General features: G+C 45.9%; 1 protein-coding gene across 1 annotated transcript; it reads right to left on the bottom strand.

Moving 5' to 3' along the window:
- On the bottom strand, window positions 1-23,629 carry smad6b (SMAD family member 6b). The gene is made up of 4 exons (XM_061821598.1): window positions 22,238-23,629; window positions 18,904-18,960; window positions 18,310-18,387; window positions 1-891 (listed from the first exon to the last, which is right to left on the bottom strand). Exons 1-4 carry the CDS (start codon window positions 23,007-23,009, stop codon window positions 350-352), a joined length of 1,449 nt encoding a protein of 482 aa, XP_061677582.1. The 5' UTR covers window positions 23,010-23,629; the 3' UTR covers window positions 1-349.
- Between the last annotated feature and the right edge of the window lie 1,894 nt (window positions 23,630-25,523).

The following is a 25,523-nucleotide window of genomic DNA, read 5'->3' as shown; positions in this document are numbered from 1 at the left end:
ATACTTTATTATCAATGTGTGAATGGTTAGCTTTTTGTCTGGATATTAATAGTATATAAAAACTATACACCAAATCCAGGCTCAGTCCTAATTTTGCTGTATAATTTCTCAAGTTGGTATTAAAACTTTCTTGATCTTTATATATATTTATATATAATATAGATAAGCCAAAGTGCATTTTCCATTTTTTTTTCCTCTTGTCCATGTACACATTGCACCATACATAAATAATGAGATCGTAAAAAGGACTCCGTATTTACAAGTATAATATATATTTCATATAATATATAAAACTTTATATTAAATCTAGGTAGATGATATTTGGGATGGTGTGTGGGGTCCGTCCGTGTTATCTGTGGTTGTTCAGGAGGACCTCCAGCCAGCAGGGGCAGGAGGTGATGAACTGTCTGGAGTAGCAGGGCCCCCAGCCCTTGGCAAAGCTGATGCGCACGCTGTTGGGGTCGTAGGGTCCGTCCAGGAGGTCGGCCTCGGCGCCGTACCGCAGCAGGCACGAGCGCTCGTAGTCGAAGACCTTGATGGAGAAGCCCGGCATCACCTTGCGCACCACCAAAGTCCTGCCGTTGGGCACGTCCAGCGTGGGCGAGTTGACGAAGATGGGGTGCTCGCTGCGGTTGTACGCCCACACGCCGTCCGGCTCTTTGCTGAGCAGGATGCCGTAGCCGATTTTGCTGCGCGTGCGCTGCACCGTGCTGCTGCGGTGCTCCTGGTTGAGCTGGCCCAGGCAGAAGCCCGTGCCCTGAGGTAGATCGTAAAAGATGCTGACGGAGTGCTCGTACACTGTGTAGAGGCGGCCCACGCGCGTGCGGTGCTCCCAGTACGCCACGTTGCACCAGTGGCTCTGCTTGGGGGCGTCAGGTGACATGCTGGCATCTGCAAGAGACACGCAGGGAGACGCTCTGGAGTCAAAACATCAACACAAGCAAACACGGCTAGTAAAAAGGAAGGCTTACGTTTATAGGGATCTGCATTTTATTGTTGGGAGCAGATGGCTACGCTATAAATACTGAAGGAGGCCGTGTATTGAAATCGAAGCCTTGTATAAATATCGCTGCCTGCACGTCCATCCAACACACGCATGCGCGCGCGCGCACACACACACACACACACACACACACACACACACACACACTATACATATCCCGAGGGTGTATCGAGGTCAACGGGAGGGAATGCCTGCAGTTCCCACCGGCGCCTCAAGAGGTTACTGTCACAATTGAAACTCCGCTCCGTACCACACACTCACTGTTTCCACTCGTCGCGTGAAGCTCCAAACGCGCCCTTGCTGCAGAGGAATGAATTTGGCATCTCCCAATGACCAGTAAATCCACTTGCTAATTCACTTTTCATAGCTGCTGTCTGTAAACTCTTTTCAGCAACAGCCCTTAGTGACTTAGTGCTCCCTCGGTGGACGTCCATCCGCACACACGCTGCCCGTTTGCAAGCCTCACGAAATATGTGCACAATGAACGTCTTTTTTTTTTGGTACCTTACAAAATATAACTATGTCTTCCTCCTCTGCGCATACACATCTTTCCTCACATTCCACGGGAGTAAAAGAAGAGGGGGTGGCAGGGGGTCCCCCTCCCCCACCACATAAATCTTCCCCCTGCTGTGGGCCCAGGGACGGCATTCAGCTCCCTGACAACTTAGCACAAGCCCGTGACCCGCTGACCCCCCGGCCTTCATGCTATCAGCTCCCATTAACTCACACACAGAGTGATGCCATTATTTTGCTTCACAGAGTCTATTGGCACAGAGGATTTAAATCCCAAGGCCTGTGGCCTCATTCCTTTCAACTTGTGTGCACTTGGGGCGTAATGACCGCCTGCCACATTAAGAGACGCCTTTAAGGTGGAGGAACCGAAGACGTCCGAGGGATGCGTTAATGAAGTTTGTCGAAAAGATTTGCAAAAAGCCAGACGTGCGCAGACACAACTGCGCCCGCTGGCTCAAGGCTTTTTTGGTGCGGCGCAGGGGCAGGACCAGATTGACTGAATGGGAGTCGGGGGATGCAGACAGACTCTCTGTGTGTTTGCGCACACACTGGTGGCTGAAATGACCTCCCCCCACCCTCGTCGGGGCCCCCAACATGCATGTGCCATTAGTGAATTCCACACTGCGACTCCTCCACTGTGAGCTCAGCGTTTACTGCAAGCCGCCTCTACAAAGAAGTCAGACCCGACTTGTTTACGGCCCGTCTATTGTCTCAAATCAAATGGAGCTCACACATCAAGGTAAACTTTGAAAGTGTGCACGCATAAAGGCCAAATGGCTAAAGTGTCCTTCTCTTTGGGTGGAACGCAAAAACAATTTGGTCGGCGCTCTCCACTTTTCTCACGTAGCCTATAACTAAGTGAGGCCGCTCGGACCAGGAAGAGGAACGAGCGGGACAAAGGTTAGAAATGTAGCTAACGGTAAGCCAGAGGGAAGACAATGAAGGCACGGCGAGCCAGGCCTTTTCCTGTTTCTCTGTTGTGTCAAGCGCCTACGTGTGCTTTTGCGCACGTGTCTGCAAACCAGACGTGTTTGTGTTTTTGTCCTCAACTTGTGTGTTTTGGCTACGAAAGGGGGCCACTGAGGTGAGAGCTTTGAGAGAAGGACTCATTAGGATCGCTTTGAATGAGCACGACGGTCGGCAAGCAGATGGATGCTCGGAAAATCACCGGGGCAACCGCACCCCTTCTTCACCTAAGCGTGTCTTGTGAGTTGGACTTGACGGAATTGTTCTTTCGCAGTGGAACCTCTGATGTCGTACAACTCGGAATTTGGCCCAATGTTTTTGGAAAAGTAGTCCTTGGAGTGTGAGACGCTTATTCCAAAAGGCGCACGCTCAAAAATGGGTGTTAGGTAGGAAGAGGATGATTAGACAACAGACTTCACAGTATGTAAAGTTATGTGATGTTCAGTGTTTTTGCAGCATTTTCCAATACTTTTGGCCCCTTGTCAATCCATTTTAAGATTTTTTTTTTTTTTTACACTTACAAAAATGCTAAAAAGGGAAATTCACGTTCTCAGAAAACTGTTGGGAATCATACAATGTTACTTAAGACATTTCTTGTCTCAGTCAGTCAGATTTTCAGAGTAGGCCTAAAAAAAACTAGCCAAATGATGTGTATAGGTATACATCCTAGCATGAGTCAGCCCTCCCTATGAAAGTACCGAGTGCCGTATTTGCCTCACTTTCTATTTGGCACAATTGCAAGTTCATTGGTAAGAAGATCTTGGCCCAGTTCTACCATTACATCATGCAGTTAGCCTTCAAAGTATGCCAATAACCTGAAAAATACATCCTCCCTGAAGTGCTATGTTATTTGGGCTCTAGTGTCTTTGCTGCAGTGACCAACACGCAGGACACTCAGCAAACTCAATTGCACTGCAAATGGACTTCCTACTCGTGGCTGGTGGCTATTAGCCATCAGTGGTCTCGTGGACCCGCTTTGTCTCCTTCCAACACCCCACAAAACCTGCTTGAATTCCATATTGATATCCTCTGCTTCAAAATCGGTGTAAGAAGACGAGATTCACCACCCAATCTGGATCTTCTACTCAAAAGCTGTGCTGTTCTCAAGTCCAAAGCATCTGCAGTGATATGTTAGTCATTAAAGTTTTTTTTTTTTTTTCAAACGTGAATTTCACAGACAAGCTGGACAAGACCCTCTTCCACACCCACCCACTGAAAAACGTACTTTACAACTATGGTGTATACAGCATTGGCAATACACCGTATACAAATATAAAGGTCCACGGCAGTGAATGAGTTAAGCGTGATGTGCGATAGAGCGAGAGAGAGAGGAAAGGCATTGGTGGGCTGTTCAAATAAGACACGAGGGGGTGCCTTTGGGGAGGGCGTGTGTCTTCCTCCCCTCTGACTATGGCAGCGGCGCCCAACTCTTTGAATCCATGTTGGCCTTTGAGAGGGTCTGGTCAGGGTGGAGTCGTGGCAGGATGGGAGCAATTACTGATACTCTGCATCCATTTAACCCTGTCACCCTTTAACAGCTCCGTTTACCCATTAGAATAGTAGCACATGTTATTATTGTTATTTTATTCTCAAAAGCCTCTCCTCTTAGTGTCACTCTTAGAATCCACGCAACCAGCCACACCATGGCCTGTACACTTCCTCTTCCAACGCACTCAAAGGACATAAATGAGCTGCAAATGGTTACATAACGAGCCTCATGCGCTCAGTGCGATTGCTATATATCTGCACTCTATAGCGAATTAATTGACATTCGAACATGTACCATTTAATAAGCTTAACAAATACTTTGAATTTAAAAAAAAAAAAAAAAAAAAAAGCTCTTACGAGAAAAATTGCCGTGTAACAAGATATCTCTTGGCACACAAAGAACAAGCATATTTTTCCTTGATTTGAGATATTAAATATTGGTTAGGTTTTAGTTTTTGCAGTGTTGTGTACATTCCATCCCTTTCAAGATACTGCTTCCAAAATGTAATCATGTCTTGATCTTGGAAGAATTGAGCAGTCTGCCAAATCAATGCTGAGGCCTGGTTTCATCAGACAGGGGCTAAAACAACAGGTCACGGACAAATGAAATAGTTTCACAAGCGAGTATTAGGTGTGGTTGGGACCATCCGTTCTCGACACATCTTATCCTCACGAGGATCACCGGTAAGATGTAGTTCATTGCAGCACATTTTGGGGAAGAGGGCGAGTATAGTCTGGACTGGTCTCCAGCCAATTACAAGTGTGCTGAGTTTGATTTGCAACTCAACGAAACACCTTGCAGAAATTTTCTGTATCATTTTTTTACCCGTCTAGATGCAATCGAACTATTAAATGTATGACACTGTCATGCATGTATTGTGTTACTTCAATGACAAACATGAGAACATACATTGATCCATTCATCCATTTTCTGCGCCATTTATCCTCACAAGGGTGGCGGGAGTCTTGGAGCCCATCCCAGCTAACTTTGGGCAGGAAGCTTGGTACACCCAGAACTGGTTTCCAGCCAATCACAGGGCACACATAAACAACTATTTGCACTCACATTCACCCCTACATGCAATTTAGATTGTTCAATTAACCTACCCTGCAAGTTTTAGGGATGTGGGAGGAAATTGGAGTGCCAGGAGAAAACCCATACAGGCACATTCAAACTCTGGACAGTAGAACTGTGATCCAGGTGCTCTAATCAGTGGCTCCATTGTGTCGCCAAAAGCACACATTTTGACCTGAGGAATAATGTGAATGAGGAACACAAAATAAAATGTTCAGTCTGCTGTAAGCCTTAACATCCATCACATATAGAGTGCAACCTCGAAATATTACGGTAAAGTACAGTTTTGCAGTTGTTTTTTTTTTCATAGCCTAAAATACTCAGTCCAGTACAAAGTCTTCATAAATAAATGTAAAAAAAAGTTTGCAACGTTTCAAAATTTCACATTTTATCCAAATCCAGCCGGGTGTGCCTAGTCATGGTCAAATTGTCAACGTACAGTACTCATCAGAAATGAATCACTTTTGTGAGCCATGCGGAATTAGTGTGCTTCCTAGTTCCAAATCTGTTGCCTAAGGCAAACAGCTTGACACACAAAAAAAACAGTTTCTGTACCAAAAGCAGAACGTTCCAGACTACAAAAACCTGTTTTGTATTTCTCAGAGTAACACTGCAACCATGCCCCCCGCCCCTATGCACAATAGGCAATAGATAGAACCATCACCACATGGGTGCCACGTCAATGCCCTACATTCAACATGGCCGCCACGTACAGTAGGCACAGGAGGTGTGTCTTTTGGAGTTGGATGTCGTAAGACTGTATGTCCGTGCCTGCATCGGGCCACAGTGCCAGTCAACAACGGCGGCCAATTGTGTAACTAACAGACTTCATCAATGGCAGTTTAAGTGACAAATGGGAACTATTTTTGGATGCATTGTTCGGTCCTGCCGGTCCGTTTCATCAACGTTCCACTGTACAACAAACGGCTCTCTCACACATTCCATACGTGCTGTTTATTACGACCTAAGAGCCATTGTGAACACTGAAAGATGAGATGATACTTCCCTTCCGTGGAAAAAAAGCTGGTGAAAAATTCCATTTTAATTGGGCACAAATAATTTACACAAGCATCAAAAAACATTGAAGCCCATTGTAAGTAGACACATATCGAATATCATTCAGTTACTTCAATTAATAATTTTACAACCCATGAAGTCATTCACTTAATCAGGCGATGGCAAGACTAACAGTCACAGGAAGAACAAATATAAAAGTGTCGTAAAACGGCTATCAAATTGTTTTTCCCCTTCAAGGATGACTAAAAGTCACAACAAACCTGAGGGTTTTCAGCAGATTCAAATCAGAACATCGTTGTGCAATTAAACTGTGGTGCTTGCCTGTGAATTAAGACCAAAGTGCATAGAAATGGAGGCGCGGGAGTTTAAATAACAGAAATGATTTTAAGGCGGTGATAAACCAAAAAAGGTAAACCTCGAGATGAACATGAGGCCAAGTGTCGGGGACAGGCAGCCAAACAATGACTTCCCCTCCGTGCTCACTAGGCCACCTCCATTACACCTCATTTCTGCTAAACCGGAGTGGATCGCACACATGAACTCATTCCTCTGCAAGTTTGCAAAGAAGGGGAGGGAGGGAAAGCAAAAAAAAAAAAAAAAAAAAAAACACTGTTTCCAGTCCAGCTCCGAGCAGCCCCAATGAGGGGAAGGGGGAGGCAGGCAAAAAAGGGAGGAGTGGGGGTGGGATGGGGGGTCAGCAGCCTCTCATCCTGTGCCAAGGATTAGATTCCCCTCCGGCTATTAGTCTCTCTCAATGAACTGATAGGCTGGAGGGAGGCTGGGGTGAGGGAAAAGAGCCCAGGAGGACTTTACTTTATGGTCTTTGCATTGCAGTTGTAAGATTTTATTTTTGTGTGCATTCCTGAACACCTTTAGGCTTCTCCACCTAAAACAGCAACTTTAGCATCGGCCTCCTCCTCAAATTTGGAGTAGGCCTTTAATTCAGTGCACAATGGCTCCCAATGGCAGACTATAACCCTGAGCAGGCAACATTTCGGCTGGCGTCTGGGCTATCTCTGCCATCAAAGTCAGCTTTATCAGTCCGACCCGCCAACTGAAGCTGCTTTTATATGTCTATGGATTTTTTTTTTTTTTTCTCCCTGAGGTCTGGTGTTCTTGGCAGGGAGAGAAGAGGGTGGGGAGGGTTGGGGGGGGGAGAAAAAGGAAGAAGGAGGAAGGGAAAAAGAGATATAGGCTCCTACAATACACAGCCAAGGCAAAACTGAGAAACCAAATCCAGCAAATCCAGCCTCGCTCATCACAATGGGAACACTTTACATTGTCATCCATTTCCTCTTCACTTTCCCTCCGTTGGAGGACAAGTCCTCCTGGGAGGAAAAGTGTTGCACCCTTGAAAAAGCAGATAGCTAACACAATCCATAAATCAAATCAATAAATTACAGAAAGGCTCGGAAGGAGGAAAGGGGCTAACACAGAGGAGCAGTGTGGGCTCAGTAGAAGAAAGGATGGCAATGTGCTCCCCATTTCCGTCACGTTTCCTCTCAAGCTAAGCAAAGTGCCAAAAGATGTGGTGCTCAAGTGGGTCGTGTAGTCGAGTCCTTCAGTACCTTTCAAAGCTCTGCCATAACGGCAGGGGGGCCGTTTGTGAAGGTTACATCTCCGGGCCTCCTCCGAGGCCCGAAGACGTCCAAGGGGGCAGGCAGCCGAGCACCAAAAGCAAAACACTCAGTGAACATCCTGCTGTGTTGCGGTGCTCTTTGACCTCCTCGTACAACCTACGTGTGTGCGCGTGTGTGTGTGTGTGCGCACACTAGTGTTTGTTTGTGAGTGTGAGGTAGATTTCAGCCAAGTAGGCTGGAAGCCTTTGAGTAAAGAGGACCCTGCACATTCCTGAACTCCCCCTCCTCCTCCCTGTGGCTCCAAACTTCCTACTCTGGTTAGGACGTGGGGGGTGGGGTGCAGCAAGGAGGTCTGCTTTTTTTTTTTTTTTTTTCTTTTAAGAGTACGTTAAAAATGTAACTGAGCTATCTCGTAAAAGTGATCTATTTTTCTTTCTTTGGGTTTCTGAAACATTTTGCAAATGCAGATTTTCCACTAAGCAGCACGGCTTAGCATATCAGCCTCAGTTCTGAGGTTGGGGGGTTAAATCTTAGCTTCAGCCTTCCTGTGTGGAGCTTGGATGGATTGCTGGATTTTCCACCACATAGCACTGGCTTAGCTCTACTCAGTTTGGGGTAGCCAGTTTTCCACTTGAAAATAGTACAGAGGTAAAGTGCGACAAATGCTAACAGCTCCTTTGCAGTATTTACTCCTGTCCGTGTGATTTAGATTTGTTTAAAATGTATCACATTGGCGCTGTTGGTTGAGTCGTCACGTCTCCAAAAGCAATGCGGGTGGCCATCAAAGCCAAACATCGACTGACGTTGTCGGTGGACCAGTTCCTTCTGCACGTAAGCATTATAACTACAGTATTTACACTCTTTCTTCACGTTTTAAGTCTTAAAGCCACATAATGCTGAAAGGCAAGGCACTTCTCGGACAGTTGACATGTCGAAGAGAGTGAGTTAAGCCACTGGATTTTACACACTTTAAACTGGTTATTATTGTGTAAATAACTAAATAAAACAGGTCACACAGGGACTAATCAATAGTATCAATATATTGAGAAACATGAAATCGACCGTGTTTGGACTTGCAAGATTTCCACCCCACACCGACAATACACAATGCATCCATCCATTCATCCATTTTCTGTACCGCTTATCCTCACTAGGATCACGGGTGTTCTGGAGGTTATGCCAGCTATATTTGGGCGAGAGGCGAGGTATGCCCTGACCTGGTTGCCAGCCGATTGCAGTAGATAATGGAATTCAGGCTAACACACGGATCAAGTCTTATAAGCACAAACGTACAAACAACAACTTTTCACAACCACCGTTGTTTTGCTTGTGACATACTCATGAATACACTGAACACTTCACAAGCCTGCTCACATTCTGAGTTTTTAGTGGTTAGATGGAAATGATAATTCTGACATGTGAGCAAACAGCCTCTAAAGCGCTGTTGTCATGCTAACAAACATCCAAAGCGACACTCTATCATCTTGAACTAAAAATAAAAATACAAAAATTGCCCTGAAGGCTCAGTGTTAAATGAACAGTTACAAGGATGCTATTATTCCGACTGATCTTACCTGGACAAATTTAAAGGGAAAGGCAGGTATTTTGTTTCCAGAGACTCTGATGGACAGACTTGTAGTTCAAACACCCGTTTCCTATTGATCGAGCCCAGTGGATCAGACTGCGCGAGCAGAATGTGTTCTGTCAGGATAATGTGGCACCAGAGTTTATGTTTCAATCACAACGCTTGCCGGGCTGTAACACAAACGGCTCCAACGTGAACATCCAGACACGAGCTCCCCAAACAGACAACAACATCCCCACCCCACTCCTCAACGTTCAGTCCATTCACAACAAGAAAGACATCAATTAAAAATGGGGCAGTGAACATTTCCAATCACTGGCACGGCCCTTCCCTGTCAACATCTGCAGAAAGTCTTGAAGCTAAAGGCAATGTCAGGATTTCATTAAGAAAATTATGTGCTGGCAGTCACATAGAAGAGAAGAGGGGGAAGTTACAGCCAGACCTCTAATCTAAACCGTACCCTGAAATGCGACAGCCTGACTGCACGTACTGAAGCCACACAGCCAAGTCTCGAAGAAAGCCACATGAGAGAAAAGATATGGAAGATAAACATTTTAAACTTGAATAGACTTTTCGACAAACCGAGGGCAAGGACAACGTCGATGGGAAGATGCACGTGAGCGTGTTCACACGCAAAAAAAAAAACACGACTTCCACTGAATTTCGTCAGTCAGGGGTGCTTTCCCGTCGAGTTATACATGAGTTTGAGGACACACATTCACAGCCTACACTCAAGAAATGAGACAATCATTACTGCTCGTTTTTTACATACTTGAGGCAACATTCAAACAACTTTGTAGGAACAGTTTTGGGAAGACGTTTTTTTTTTGTTACAAGGGGACAACTTGAAACCCATAAAGGAATGCTTGGGGGAGGGTTGGAATTGAAGAACTGATTAAAGCCCCAACTTCAACTCTAGCCTACATCATTTAGATGGACTAGAATGACTTGACTGTGTCCTCATGTGGATGAAATTCTTAGACATACTCCAATATATATTTTCCAAGCAGAATTGAAGCTGGTACAACTGCAAAAGAAGGACTAAATCCAGAAAGTCAACTCTCAGATGTCTCAATACTTTTGTCCATATTGGATAACTGGGAAAGGCTTTACTGTATGTGCGCAATCAGCTCAAAAACACTTCTGGGTCGTTAAAAATACCGTGTCTTACGAGGGCATAAAACATGATGTCTCTTTTGAAAAAATGACGTCTACTCTCGGGCGCATGTTCTGACATAGCTTTATGCCCAGCAGATCAAGTTTAAGATAATGAAGGAGAGAAAATCATGTTTCTCCAGTTACATGTGAACAGCCAGAGAAGTACTTTATTGTTCCTCTCTGTCCACAATGAGCTTCTGTCCTTACCCTCTCGCTGCAAAAGGCTTGTTTGGAGATGTCGACTGACACGGGCCTCTGCAGTTCATCCGTACACAGCGCAGAACAGAATGCACCGGGTATTCTGAGTTTTAAAAATACTGACGGCTATAGGTTCGGGCGCAACTGTCGATGCTCCTCCGGGGAGGAAAGGAAAAAAAATCCGAAATCTATTTTCGTCAGCAATCAGACCACACGCCTATATCATAGCCGGCCAAGGCCAATGTCTGGATTTATAATTGTGGGTAAAATGGTCAGAAAATAAAAACAGCCTTCGCAACTGGCACCTCCTCCCCTCATCTTTGCCAGGCAAGCACATTTACAGTGGCCGCTCAAAAGGGAGCATTGTTCCCCCCTTTCAGCCTTGAGAGGAGGCACACTAAAACACTAAACTAACAGTTGGACATTCCATACATTTTTAATGGCAGTGCGCGCTCCTTATTTGTTGCTGTAACCCCATGCCCTGAGCTGAATGAATGGCGCTATTGGTGCCGTGCTGCGGTGTGAAGCCAGTGAAGATGGCAGCGGCATCCCTCCGCAAGATTAGCTCACTTGCACGCCTAAATAAAAAAAAATGGTGCAGAAGTCTTAGCCTTCTTAACAGACACAGTTACTCGTACAATGCACACACACCTTATTCTGCTTGAACACAGCGCGCTGTGTTATCTTGAATGACAAGCATGGTGCCGGGAGATTAGACACAGAGTCATGCATGAGGTTTGTGATTAATTTTTTTATCTGTGAGCCCTTCAGAAGTTAGTCAAACACCCGACAATGCTGGCACCACACTGGCTGGCCAAAAGACAGATAAATACTGAGCCCACATGCTTGTTTCTTGTGGCATGTAAAAGGTTTTAGGCCACATTGAGGACTGCCTCAGATTAGCAGTGCATCGGCGCTATGTGCACACGCAACATTATTTTACTTAATCAAGAGGGGGAGCCCCAGACCTTGCCCCCTTGGCACAGTACTTTTCTTTTTTTTTTTTTTTTTTAGCCTGTACAGGCATAAAAGCCGCAATGAAATTTTTTGTTTTAATTACCGTATTTTCTGCACTATAAGGCGCACCCCAATATAAGGCGCAAATTCAACGAATGGCATATTTTAATTTTTTTTTCATATATAAGGCGCACCGCATTATAAAGCGCATAGAATAGACGCTATAGTAGAGGCTGGGGTTACATTATGCATCCATTGGATGGAGCTGCACTAAAGGCTGAATATTGATCGATGTATGAGGCGCATCAGATTATAAGAATGAGAAAAAATGAGAAAATTAAAGTCTTTTAGGTGCGCCTTATAATGAGGAAAATACGGTATATAATATAATGTATAAATGCAACAGGCAGCAATTTAGCATGACTCTTCGCCATGGCTGTTAACAAAAGGGACAACTGTTTTTGTTAATTAGGAGGCAATGTCGCGGTTCATGGAAGATGAAAAATAGATGGTGCTGCCGTTATATATTTGTTTGTGTGTGTGTCGGGGGGGTCTATTAATGCCAATGCATATTTTTGCATAGTACTGCTAACTGTATGGGTCCTACTATTTACGGTTTACTGGGTCAAAATGGGCACGGTGGCTCAGCTGGCAAAGCGTTGGCCTCACAGTTCTAAGGACCCTGGTTCAATCCCGGCACCGCCTGTGCGGAGTTTTCATGTTCTCCCCGTGCCGGCGTGGGTTTTCTCCGGGCAATCCGGTTTCCTCCCACATCCCAAAAACATGCAACATTAATTGGACACTCTAAATTGCCCCTAGTTGTGATTGTGAGTGCGACTGTTTGTCTCTATGTCCCCTGCGATTGGCTGGGAACCAGTTTAGGGTGTATCCTACCTCATGTCCGTTGACAGCTGGGACAGGCTCCAGCACTCCCCGCGACCCTCGTGAGGACAAGCGGCAAAGAAAATGGATAGATGGATGGGTCAAAATGACTGCTGTGAAAAAGGCCATTGAAAGAACATGGCTACGTGTGGCCGAAAAAAACAAATGGGCTAAGACAGCAATGTAGATTATCAATAGCACTGTTCCCAATTTTCGCATCCTTCCTTTGTAGTACCAACATCAGAGGAGGTCTATTACATAAAGGGTGAAGCTTGACCTACTTGACAGCTGATTTGTTCAAAAAAAAAAAAAAGAATCACGACTTCACCAAGATAAGGAAAGAAAAAAATCCCCTAAAAAAGGGAAGAGCACAAACTGTGTTATTCCCCAGACAAAGCTCATCTTGTAATAAGTCAACACATGATGACATGTTGCCATCTTCCTTGTAGACTTCACAAGTGGAAGTTGCGCCTCTATGACGCTACACTAATTATTGGGGAGACGCGTCTATCGCCATCATGCCAGCACACCCCGCGGGGGAAGGACAAGTCAGATCAGAGATTAGTGTATGAAATGGTCCCATGACGAGTTATGGACTCCTGAGCTCTAAAAGATCATAAAAAGTTTTAAAGACAGTCTGTTTACTTTGCCTTAGGGCTACATATCTTCAACTGAAGGCAAAAAGATGGGAACATCGTAACCTAATGGCCAGAAGAGAGCTTTTTTCCTTTCGTTTTTTTTTGTTGGGGGGGGGGTCTGTGGGGAAACAAAACGGCAATCACATCACAACCAATCAAACAATATCAAACATGTACACACACACACACACACACCCTTGCATGTACAGCAACTGGGCATGTTAGCGAACCACTGCTGTGGATTCTTGAGGACATTCAGGATCGCAACCCCCAAGAGGAAAAGTTGAAAGTGGATTTCTGATCGCAGCCTAACAATGCTGAGAAAGGGAAAATGAAAAATGTGCTTATCGCTCTCTTATCAATAGGCTCATTTGTGTGTCTATGTGTGTGTGTGTGTGTGTTTGTACAGTATGTTACGTAAGAGGAAACGGAAGCCCGCCTCCCTGGACAGGAACAGATACTTGAGACTGGGATTGTGGGTAAAGGCTTTACACCAATACACAGAGAATAGCGCACAAGACCCCTCAGGATGTACAGCCACAACCCTCCAACAAGCTGGACGTGACAAACGGGGTGACGAGAGCCCTTACAAGATCCCCCCCCCCCAACCCTCCCCCACAACATAGCGCTACTCTCTCCAACATTCCTCAGACTCCCCCCGCTGTCAGAGGGGCAGGCCACCTCTCCGCACTGCTACAAAATCCAGGCCGCTTTTTTAAAACAGGATGTTTGTCTGAGGACTCCTTCCCCTCAAATAAACAATCCGCAAAACCTGATTTCAGGAGGCAGGGTGGAAGCACTCCAGTCACATTATTTCCACATCCCGTATCCTGGAGCATCGGCGTTCCTGAGGGAGTGTGGGCGGCGAGGCACTGGGAAGGCGCTGGGAAAGACTCGGGTCTGCGGTGGAAACCTGAGGATATGTGCCAAACTGCCGGGGGAGATGAACCCAAACTGCAAGATGCTAATCCAGTTGTTGCTACGTGAAGACGTAAGAGTCCGGCAGCTACGGTACATGCCTTGGTTCGTCATTAAGACTATATATTAATTGGATCCAATGTTGGATTTATTGCTGTTCATCTGCCAAGACATCTGCTCCAGTCACAGAGATTTTGTAAAAAAAAAAAAAAAAAAAAACAAACAAAAAAAACCACACACACATATTACAGTTTAATTTGGAGAGATTTCCATTTTTGTTTGTATTCCAAAACCCTGCAAAGTGAAAGCAGAGATTTGTTTCCAAACACATTATACATCTTTTGAATAATTGCTGGAAATATCTGACAACTATGTAGACAGAAAATATGTAGAATGATTGAATTGAATTGGGGAACTACAGCATTCCACTTTCCCTAACATTTTGGTTGTGTGTGTATATACACTGTATAGAAACGAAAGCTGTTAGTGGTCCGAGCACCTGCGCACAGCAATTTCCCTGATCAATCAAACACGGAGCCTTCTCCTATTATTTGTCTCCTGCCTGGCAAATTCAGTCAATACATGAGCGGGCTTGACAAAGTGCCTTTGTTCCAGAGACAGGCTGGCATATTGTTTCGAATGAGGAACGATTACCGTGTGGGATTTTGTTTTGACTGGCGATGCCCTCTAGTCAGCGAGCATGACCGGGAAGGACGTACAACATACATGGAAAGAGAAGAGAAGACGGGGGAAAAAGGACAGTGACTCGGGTCACTTTCTATGTCCCCTTGGTCATGTGACCACTCCAAATGTGAGGAAGTCCCTGCACTCACACCAGTGTAACGGAGTGTGTGTGTGTGTGCACGTGTACAGAGTGTTATGCTGACAAATTCCACGGCCTGATTGGGCACATAACCTGCGATGACGGAAGAATGCCGGCAGACTGGAGCCACGATATTACAGCACTCTAATGTAGGAAGCGTTACAAGGCTTGCGTCATTCATTGATCATAAATTTGGATTGCTATTGAATAAAAACAATTTCGGCACGTCTGCGCATTTTGAGTGAAGCTTTATAACAACGTGACAACTCGGTTAAGTCCTCTCCCAAATCCGAAGTGTAGTATCATGACTTACAAGTCTAATTTGTCCAGTGACGAAGCCCATAATCTAATTTACTTGTGTCTGAAACCAGTTTTCCCCATTAAAATCAATTAGTCCATTTTAGCACCCAAAAAAAAACAAAATTTTCGATACATTTTTTTTGACGAAAAAAAGCGCTTTGTAGTTTGAAAACAGAAAAAGTAGAGTGACAAGAGAAGCAAAAGTCAGTCTACATGCGAGCATCTGGGCATGAGTTGGAGGCCAACGGCAGCTGATTTCGAGTGTTCTCACTTTGTTTCTTTGCGTTTGAGCCGTTGCACAAATGTGAAAGTCCATCATCAATTCTGTCTCTCCTTCCCCGCATGCAAAGACGTTGCAGTCCGTTACTTGCTCAAGATTTTTCCTTACTTCACTCAAACGGCAGCGTATTTGAAGCTCACGTGAAGCTCACTGCTATATTTGTACAATACCACTGTACATAGGTCATGAATAAATGGGTCAATGTGTTTACAAGGACTAGTGACAACACGTGGGAGCAGGTGCCCCTCTTCGCAGTCCGCCGTCACTGTCACGCTTCACATCGGAGGGCTTTTCCGGGGAATTGACTTTCACCAGGAGAAATCCAGCTGGTGAAATCGAGCTTTCCTTGAATGCGAGTGTCATAATAAAATGAATAGCGTATGGAGCCAGCGGCCCTCAGACAGTCATACAGGAAGCAATGGGGCCTGCTTCAAAGGCCTTCGTTCTGATGTGCACACGACAAGGCCCAGGCGCTGAGGAAACAGGTGTGCGGGCACACTGGGAGGGCAGCGCAGGCAAAGGCACATTCTCTCTCACACACACACACACACAGCGTACAGTACTACTGTACATGCGCGCAGGCTCCTGAGTCGGCCTGACGTAAACAGACGTCCCGGGGTGTCTGGTGGAGGCTGTCTTTCTCCCACAATATGACGCAGCCGCGTTTAAATAAAACACTGAGAATGATCCAGTTGGCTCTGAGCACATATCGGCTAAAGATAGCACCGCAAGCCCGAGATACCCATAACGGCTATACTGTCCTGGTCTGTGATGCTTTTTCATGACGTAAACCCGAGCAGACGTGTATGTCTGCGATGCGAAGGGAAACATCACAAGATTATTTAATTGCGTGAACCTTCTTTATTAAGAGGGCATAAAATGCTCCAGGTCCTTTGAGAATATTCACTGAGACGCGTTACCAGAGCAACCATTTGTTTCTGTGGGATCGTGCTACACAAACAATGCATATTGATCATTTCTGTAAGCCTCGGGCCGCACACTGGGCTTGATTATTCGAGACATTACTACCCGCCCACTTGTGTTTAATTGTTCCTCTGTCAGAGCTTGGATTCCGGCTCCCATACGCACCCCCACGCACGTTCGAGACCTGAGCTGCAGGGTGGATCACATGGAGTGCGAGTTCCAGGTCAGCAACACGCTAAACGTACGATGACTTGCCATGTGAAGCCTGTTAGGTAAAGCGAGTTGAGCTGTGTATAAGACTTTTGAAAGCTGCTGACCAACAACTACAAAAGCCTGGCACGTACTCCGAACGATATTTGACATCATTACTGTCATTGGTTCTGTTTGAATCATTTGTTTGCAAGATACAGTAAAAAAAAAAATCTTATTTGGTGTGTGTGGGAGATGCGGGGGTGGTAGCCGGAGAAAATAAATTTAATACCAAGCAAGGCAAATCAAGGACATATATTTACATTTGTTGAAAACGCAAGAATGGACATTTTGACAACTTGCTTCATTTTCATTGAATAAGGCATCAGTTTTCTAAATCTTTCTCATACTATGTATGCAGTGAATAAAGGCTATGATTCATAGCCATTTTTAGAGCATATCCGGCGACTTCAACGAGTTGAAATGAATGCCGCAGGGAGCCAGCGCGGCTTCAATAATTAGTGCACAGCACGGAAAAAAACACCACCTTCTGGTCCACTGGTCAGCCTCTCGCCCATGTGTGGCGGCAACACAGTAGGAAGAAACCAAAGCCTCGCATGTCTAGAAAGTCCCCGCTTACCACAGTCTCACAGGAATTGTGGCGCACGCTCTGACAAGCCCCTCATTTGTTGACTGAGGGAGTGTCGCCGCACCGGGCCACGCTGGGTGGTGACAGGCGTCTACCAGGGCAGCAGCGGGGGCCTCTCTGACGAAATACTACTTCACTGCCAGGTGACCGGCTACTCGACTCTCCAAGCCTCTGAGGCTTCAACAGGAAATGCGCTCCCGAGCAGAACCTCTAAGAGGAGGCCCGGACTCCCGGTTTTCGTGATGCTGTCACAAAGAAGGGTGGGGGTGCGGGGTTGTGAGCTCACGCCGCCACCAGAAAGAAGTTTTTCATTTCAAATCTGAGGACAGTCTGTGTGTTTCTTCTCACTTCCCTTTGGTGGTTTCCCCGAAGCCTCCCGTCCACGACAGCCACGCGGGATCGACTCTCGTATGTCTGCACGCACGCATGTGCGCAAGTATGCATGCGTGAGTGCGTTTCTGAATGAGCCCAGATCTTATTACACTTTTATCCCACTCAAATATTTCTGAAAGGAAAACAGAGGGCGGGGAGGCCCGCACGCCCTGTGGAACCGCTACTTACAATGAAACCTTTATCTGACCGGCTCACGCTCTTAATAACATTTAATGAGACGGAATAAAACACAAGGCCAAAATGAAACCCGGTAGATTTGTGCATTCATTCAGACTTGCTCGACACCTGCACTAAATACAGGACTGACCTGTTGTCAAGGTGCGTGCGTAAAGAACTATAATGCCTTTTCTGCAAAAAGCCACTTATTACGGAAACAAACGGGTGGAAAGCGCTTCATATTTTGACACAAACACGTGCCCTGCGCGTTTCAATTCCTCCGTGATGGTCCATAAATTGTGCAGCCAAAATGTGTCTCATAATTGGATACAGTAGGTACTCGGAACGACCCCCCCCCCCCCCCCACACACACACACACACACGACATTAGGTATAATCACACAATACCATGACACCCAAAACAAGTTCCCTATCAAAATAATGGCATTTATGGATACGGAAAATATTACCCGCCTCATCTGGTTAAGTAACTGAATTATTTGTGAGTACTTCCACAAGATCGCACTACTGACAAACTACAACCACAACGATATACACACACAGCCATCTAAACTTATTTCGAGAGTGACGACCGACAGTTGGAGGTGCACACCCACCTGAGAATTCCCCCGGTGTGACGTTCAGTGAGCTGGCTGCCTCCGTTTCAGTGTAAGACAATGTGGAGTCTGACAGATCTGTTGGGAAGAAAAGAGGAATAAGCCCGGTCATTAGGTGTCTCCGTCGGCCTCCCTGCAATGTTGCTACAGGCGTCCTCCCGGTACTATTCATCATTGCTAGTGTCAATATCATGTTCCCCATCCACTAAAGACTATTAGTTTCATCCCATAATAGATAACAGCGCAGGCTCACTAACAGGCTTTAACTGATGACATCCCTGCGCAAGTGCTTCCAGAACACTCAGCTGGTCTCGTGCTCGCCGGCCCGCCAGCCCATAAGACAAACAGCGCTCGCTACGTCTTGTACGCCACCGAGAACAATTAAGCCCCGCTCTTTTTGAAAAACGGATGGACGGATATTTTCACCTGATTCCAAAGACCGGGAGAGCGAGCCGGCACTTTTGAGGTTGAGTTCCTTTGAAGTTGTTATTGAAACAACTTTACAAAGTTATTGTCGATGAAAGGTTAAAAGATGTTTGAGATCCGTTTGGAAAGGCATCAGCACGTGAAAATGAGATAAAAAGTGTCGCTTACCCAGTGGCTTGTGTTCTTCATTCGGGGAGAGCCTTGAATAGGGAGGCGGGGGCGACTCTGAAATAGTAAATGAAATGATGTTAGACAGAGTGTAATATATATACACAGTATATTGAATACACCCTACATGTGTTTATGTTTTGACATCAACTCTAATGTTTATAATCGAGACTTTTGTGTGCACATGGCTATGCTGCAAAAATCGGGACTCTAATCTTCATTTTATACATTCTTCTTTGGACGGGACAAAAACGTCACACACCCCAGTAAAATCCATTAGAAAGCTTAAAAGTGTAGAAAGTGTGTAGCTCAATAAAATAAGATACATATTAGAAACAGTGCTGTCAAACGACAACCACAATAATACTTGTTTTTATGATGCAGGGTGTGCAAGAGTAGCCTCATCTTGTATTTTGTAAATACACAGTATATTAAAAGGAATACGGTAACAATAAAAGTAACAACCGGTTAGCACATCTGCCTCATATTTATGATCCAGCCTCTCCTTTTTGAAGTTTGCACGGGTTTTCGTCCCGCATCCTCAAAACATTTGTGGCACGTTAACTGAAAACTGTAAATTGCCCGTAGGTGTGAATGTGAGTGCGAGTGGTTGTTTGCTCGTCTGTGCCCTGCGACTGGCTGGCGACCAGTTCAGGGCGTACCCCGCCTATCGCCCAGAGCCTGCTGGGATAGGCTCCAGCACACCTCCAACCCTTGTAAGGATAAGCGGTTCAGAAAATATAATGGAACGGAATGAAATGGACGTTACACCCAACAATTTGAAATTAGAGGCAACATTGCAAGACAAGATTTAAGCTTAAAAACAAAAACCACATCTTGATCCAAAACACTTGGAGCACTATTATACTTAAGAAGCCATTGTTTACTATAAACTTACAGGAAACAGTTGCATTAGTCAAAAGTAAATGTGTGCTTTTAAGCTTTGCTTATGTCAGACAGGATGGTTTTATCTTGTGTAAAGAGGAGAAATAAGGAGGGTTCTTTGCACAAGGAGGGCAAAGAGGAAAGAAAAGTCTGCGAGCGCACTGTGACCTTGCCCGCAGGGAAAAGGGGGAAGGAGAAAAGCATAATAGCAGCGGGTCCTTTAAGAGTGGCGGCAGTAATTGCCAGGATCTGAACTCAGTCACTCAGATACACGGCGAGTCAGTCTGGCGCCAGGAGTATGCAAACTTTATATTATCACCACTCCTCCACCTAAATAGCACGAGGGGACCTCCTTAGGACAAAAGGGGCTTTTAAAGGCCCAACTTGAAACGGATCTCATTGGAAATGTACAACGCCCGGGCCAAATAAAAGCAATGCGTTCGCTTGAACCCAATGCAGTCGCTCGGTCAACAAATTGCTACATCTGGACGGATAAAACCAAACGGAAGGAACCTCGGCCTTAAATCATCTTGAAAAGTATTTACTGGCTGTTTGGAGCTCCAAATTCGACATATTTTACTTTACCGTTCCCAAACACCGTCCAAGCCACTGATTAACATCTTGATTCGAAGCTCATGCCTTGAATAGCATGAAAGAAATACCATCTCTATCAGGACACGCATGAACGCATGTGAGTTATGTCTACTACCAGCCGGTGTCCTGAAATGTGTAATGTGAAATCCATCTCCCATTTGCGAGAGGGTAGCAACATCACAACAACACGGGGCGGCGGTGAGGGGGCACAGTCCCACCTTTCTAAAGCGATCCGCTCTAATACAAACCAGCCAATCTCGTTTTTGCACGCACAACATACATACAGTAGGAGTTGCATTTAATTTGATATTGTTGCACGCATGCCTTTGAAGAGCCAAACGCAGCCAGCTGGCTTGTAAACATGGATGTTATGGAAAATCCACCTTCCGTGCCAGAGAGGAGACAGAAATACCGACGCTTGCATCCTTGCACATGATAGTGTGCGTTGTCATGGCACCGGCGGGGTCAAGTGGCCCGGCATTGGGGGGGTCCAGCCAAACTGCTGGCTTGCCCGCTGCCTGAAGTTTGATGTCGTTAATAAGTCAGGGAGGCCCACGACACCGGCACGATTGCCCGAGGATCCCTTATTGTGATATATGACGAACAGGAGGTAAAATACACACAAAGTACAGTAACGTCAACCCACCAAGCTAACTTTCCATTTTAGAGCCTCAAAAGTCAAGTGCCTGAGGCAAAAAATTGAACTTTTGCAAAGAGGCAAACACAATTTCTCATCGTAAAGCCAAAATGCAACGGGGATGTTCTCGTGCCCTTTCTTTCAAGGCAGCAAGATAAGCACATGGAACATTCATATTAGCCAGAAAGAAATAGTTCCAAGTGAGAGAAAAAAAAAAAACATACATATGAATAACATGAATGGATTAAGGGAAATGCAGAATAATTACACATAAAAAAAGAATTCCTGTAAGATTCTGCTTGTTCGTTTTGCTCAAATACGGGATTGCAATCATCCAGAATTCTTCGGTTAGTGTATAAAATTAAAGTTAGCTAAAATGTCATAGAAATAAATGAGTGTATCTCAAGAGATTATGAGCAGTTATTCCATACTTGCATGCCATAAAAATAAGAAATGTATCAGGTTTTAAGTGGATTTTAAAGGAGTGATTCCAACCGGCGCGCTCTAAGCGATCGTCAAGTGTGCCGCGGAAAATGATCCAATTTCACTTAATGGGTCCGGAAATGATTTATTTACGACAAATAGCGTACCTGTGTTCATCTATCCATGCAGATTACGTATCGTGACAGGCAATTAATAGATGGCAATTAACTTGTGTATGTGCTTTTGGTTCGGTGGTAAGCTATAACTTTTTTTTTTTTTTCCAAATGTAAAATATGCTCCTTGGGTCACTAACAGTTGCGGGAAGACTACCCCCTCTTTTGGCATATGAAAGAATCGCTGAATTAAATGGGTTGTTCAAATTGTGTATGTTACACTGGCTTCAATGTTATTATTATTTTTTTTTTGGAACGCAGTAGTGGGGGAGGAATATTTGTTGAGTAGATTTCAGCAACTGTTGAGAGCAATCCATTTTCATGAAATCTTTTAGTTTCTATTTTCAAACATTTTATTCATTTACCATATTTATGTGCAATATATCCACCCCCCTTCCCCAGAATGGCAAACAATATTATTTAGGATACTATTTTGGAATAAAACCCCTTGCTTTTTTCTTTTTCCCCTTGAACACATGTGCCTACTACACGACTGTATTGTAACATCGGTAACCATGACATGCAAGTACTTTTTGTATTGGCGGCTGCTTGGTGTAGGAAAGTTTGAGAGCCACCGCTAACGATGACGGCGCATGCCTAGGTGAGCCGGCGGAGTTCTTACCTGGGCCACACAGGCGGCTGTAGTGATAAGGGTTGCAGCATACACTCGGACTGTCCGGGCCCCAATAGCTTTTACACTCACAGAGCGGTTTGAGCTGGGCCGGGTGCTGGAGGTCGGACCAGCGGTACAGTCTACACACAAGCAGCTGCGGGGGCGCCACATGGCCGCCCAGCCTCAGCTCAGTCCGGGACACCATGACACAGTCGCTGGGCAGGCCGCCTTTGGACTCCACTGCCTCCAGTAAAGTATCCAGCGCCTTCTCCTTGAGCTTTTTTAAAAGCGAGTGCGTGGCCGACTTGAGCTCTTGCTCCAGCAACGTGCGCGGCATCGCCTCCTTGCCGGTCTCGGGGGAGCCGGCGTCCGGCTGGCCGAGGCCCCTGAAAGCCAGGTGGCACGACCCGGGGTCCCTGCCTTCCGGGGCCGCCCCCGGAGCCCTGAGCTCGGAGTGGTCCCGCTCTTGAAATAAGCAGCACGTCACCGTCCTGGAGTCGCTGTCCCGCACGGACCGGGGACCCCCTTGGTCCTGCGCGCACCCCACGCCCCCATCTTGGTCCGCCAACCTCAGGGCGCCGCTGTCCGCGGGGCCCACCGCGTCCCCGCTGCGGGTCACCGGTCGGAACTCCGTTTTGGGAATTTTCTGCGGGTTGTTCGCGAACAGATCGTCCCGGCACCCCTCGCTTGTTTGGCCATTTCCATCGTCCCCCTCTTTATCTGGAATCAAACGGCTTCTCCAGAGTCGCCGCACAAGACCCGAGCGTTTCGTCCTGAACATACGACGACCTGGCTATCTATTCGGGGTGGGGGGGGGTTACTCGTGTACGGCTGTCCCAACGCTACACGCACTCAACATGAAGGAGCGATCCAAAGGCCGCGCAAGGCGTGCACAGCCGACCGACCGACCGACCGACCGACCGACGAGCGCTGCTGGCCAAGCGGCCACATTAGACGCGCGACGCGCTGCTTGCGTCTACGCGCACGGCGAGAACATCAGCGGCCGAAAAAGCCACATTCCGAGCACAAAGCAACGCATGAAGGGCGAAGGCGAGTCCTTTAAAGCTCAGCTGGGAACACCACAGGAGACGTGGAGTCCATCATTGACATTAAAGTTGTCTCCCCCCCTCGCAACTTTGGCACTTTGTGTGGGACTCTTACACGTCGAGCACAGAAACGATGAATAAATCCCAAACCAGCGCGCTCGATATTGACATCCTCGTCTTCCCCCCTCCGAGACGTCCTCACTGCTTCTCTTGTCTGTTATTTACAATCCGGACAGTGGATCCATGTGAGCGGACGCGTCGGTGAGGAGGGGTCCCCGGGACCACGAAGCGCATTCCTCCTTCTCTCCTCAGAGCCCAACCAAACTGGAAGGCTGGCCAGCTCGCTTTCTTTCCCCGTTTCTCTCTTTTCACTCCCCTTTTCCTCTGCCCCCCCCCTCTCTCTCACTCGCTCGCTCTCTCTCTCTCTCTCTCTCTCTCTCTCACACACACACACACACACATGCTCGCGCGCGCGCGCGGGGCCCCAGAGGAGCGCGCTGGAGCCATTGGCTGACTACCATCATGTGCTAGTCTAGACACTTTGGCGGCTGGGAGCTGCACTGATTGTTGCGCAAACAAGGTTTCAAGTTTCTCAACTCTTTTTAAAAGCGAAACGGCCACCTATCGCTTTAAACTTCAAGTCACTCCCAAAAACGTATTTACATTTCAGCTTGTTATCGTGCGCGGATGCAAAATAACAAGCAACTCCCATGCACCCCCCCCCACCCCACAAGAGACTGACCTCTATGGAACATAATAATAGATGCAATGTAATGTATTATTAACATTGCATATACTGCAACATATTTATTATTTTTAAACTTTCCACACAAAAAAATGCAATTTATCCCCAAAATGTTAGGATATTTCTTCATGATGACATATTTTCTTCCAGTGCTGGGCCTTCTCTGCTGGCCTAAATATGATTATTAACACTTGCACCTTAAATTGTAATATTTGTTCCACGAAACTTTGATTGATTGCCAGCAGTCTCTTGATTTCGTAGTCTTGTCTGCACTGTTTCCAGAACCGTACGAGATAACTGCACACATTAACTCTGTACATTAGAATCACATAATACATCCATCCATCTGTCCATTTTCTTCGCCGCTTATCCTCACAAGGGCTTTGGGAGTGCTGGAGCCTATCCCGGCCGTCAACGGGCAGGAGGCGGGGTACACCCTGAACTGGTTGCCAGCCAATCGCAGGGCACATAGAGACAAACAGCCGCACTCATAATCAGACCTTGGGGCAATTTAGAGTGTCCAATTAATGTTGCATGGTTTTGGGATGTGGGAGGAAACTGGAGTGCCAAGAGAAAACCCACACAGGCACGAGGAGAACATGCAAACTCCCCACAGGCGGGGCCGGGATTGTAGCTGGGACCTCAGAACTGTGAGGCCAACGCTTTACCATCAGATCGACCGTGCAGCCGCACATAATATAAACATATATAATTGAGTTTATGTATCGTATTAATAATAGTTTCAATACATATGATGTGCTATTGATAAGAGTTGTTGTTTAATTCAGACACAATGTGTCCACAAAGTCTTTTTACAATTATTACAAAAGCATCTGATATCAAATACTCAGTGGTTATCAATATTTTTAATACTGTAAGCATTAAAAGTATTTAATACTGTACTACTTGGGCTTTGGAAGCAGAGGGTAACAATTTGAAGTGAACCAGCTGTTGGGGCGATGCTAGTCTGCTTCCTAACTGCTGCCTGGGGTGCCCCGAAGCAAGGCAACAACACTACCACCTGTAGCTCACTCTCTGCATTGTTTGGGCTCTCACGCTGGCGTCTCTCCTGCATGGGTGTGATCAAGTTCAGGGTGTGCTCTGCAACACTAATACTGCATCTAGAGGGGAGTGAGTTGAATTTCTCCATGAGGGAGTATGATTAAAAAAAATGAAAATTGTGTGTATGTTCGTGGGTTTCTACAATAATATTTAATAAATCCAGACAAGTGGACTGGAAGTGATGGCGTAATTACCTGGTCAACGTCTTCACAGGATATAACTCCCCAGGGTTCTTTTTATAGGGTTATGTTAATAAGGATATGAGACATCAACAACATGGAGCAAAAGCTCACTTTTACCATTGTAGGTGGATTAAATGAAGAAAAAAACCCCACTTTAATATCTTCTCCCCATTTTGTAATAATTTTCACAGATGTGTATATACATTCAGTTGTATTAGATTTGTGAAATTGACCCCTCCGTGGATATTGCGCAATCCGCG

The sequence above is a fragment of the Syngnathoides biaculeatus genome, chromosome 6 (genome assembly GCF_019802595.1).
Source record: "Syngnathoides biaculeatus isolate LvHL_M chromosome 6, ASM1980259v1, whole genome shotgun sequence".
In the NCBI taxonomy this organism is placed as follows: Eukaryota; Metazoa; Chordata; class Actinopteri; order Syngnathiformes; family Syngnathidae; genus Syngnathoides; species Syngnathoides biaculeatus.
The sequence above is the reverse complement of the archived record's forward strand: the minus strand, read 5'-3'. Positions and strand labels throughout refer to the sequence as shown.

Bases quoted from the DNA above. Each gene is read 5' to 3' on its own strand.
- smad6b (XM_061821598.1), bottom strand. From the start codon at position 23,009: ATGTTCAGGACGAAACGCTCGGGTCTTGTGCGGCGACTCTGGAGAAGC. The intron at 18,961-22,237 runs GTAAGAACTCCG...TTACTATTTCAG, and splicing joins CAGCCGCCTGTGTGGCCCAG to AGTCGCCCCCGCCTCCCTAT. The intron at 18,388-18,903 runs GTAAGCGACACT...TCTTCCCAACAG, and splicing joins TGAAGAACACAAGCCACTGG to ATCTGTCAGACTCCACATTG.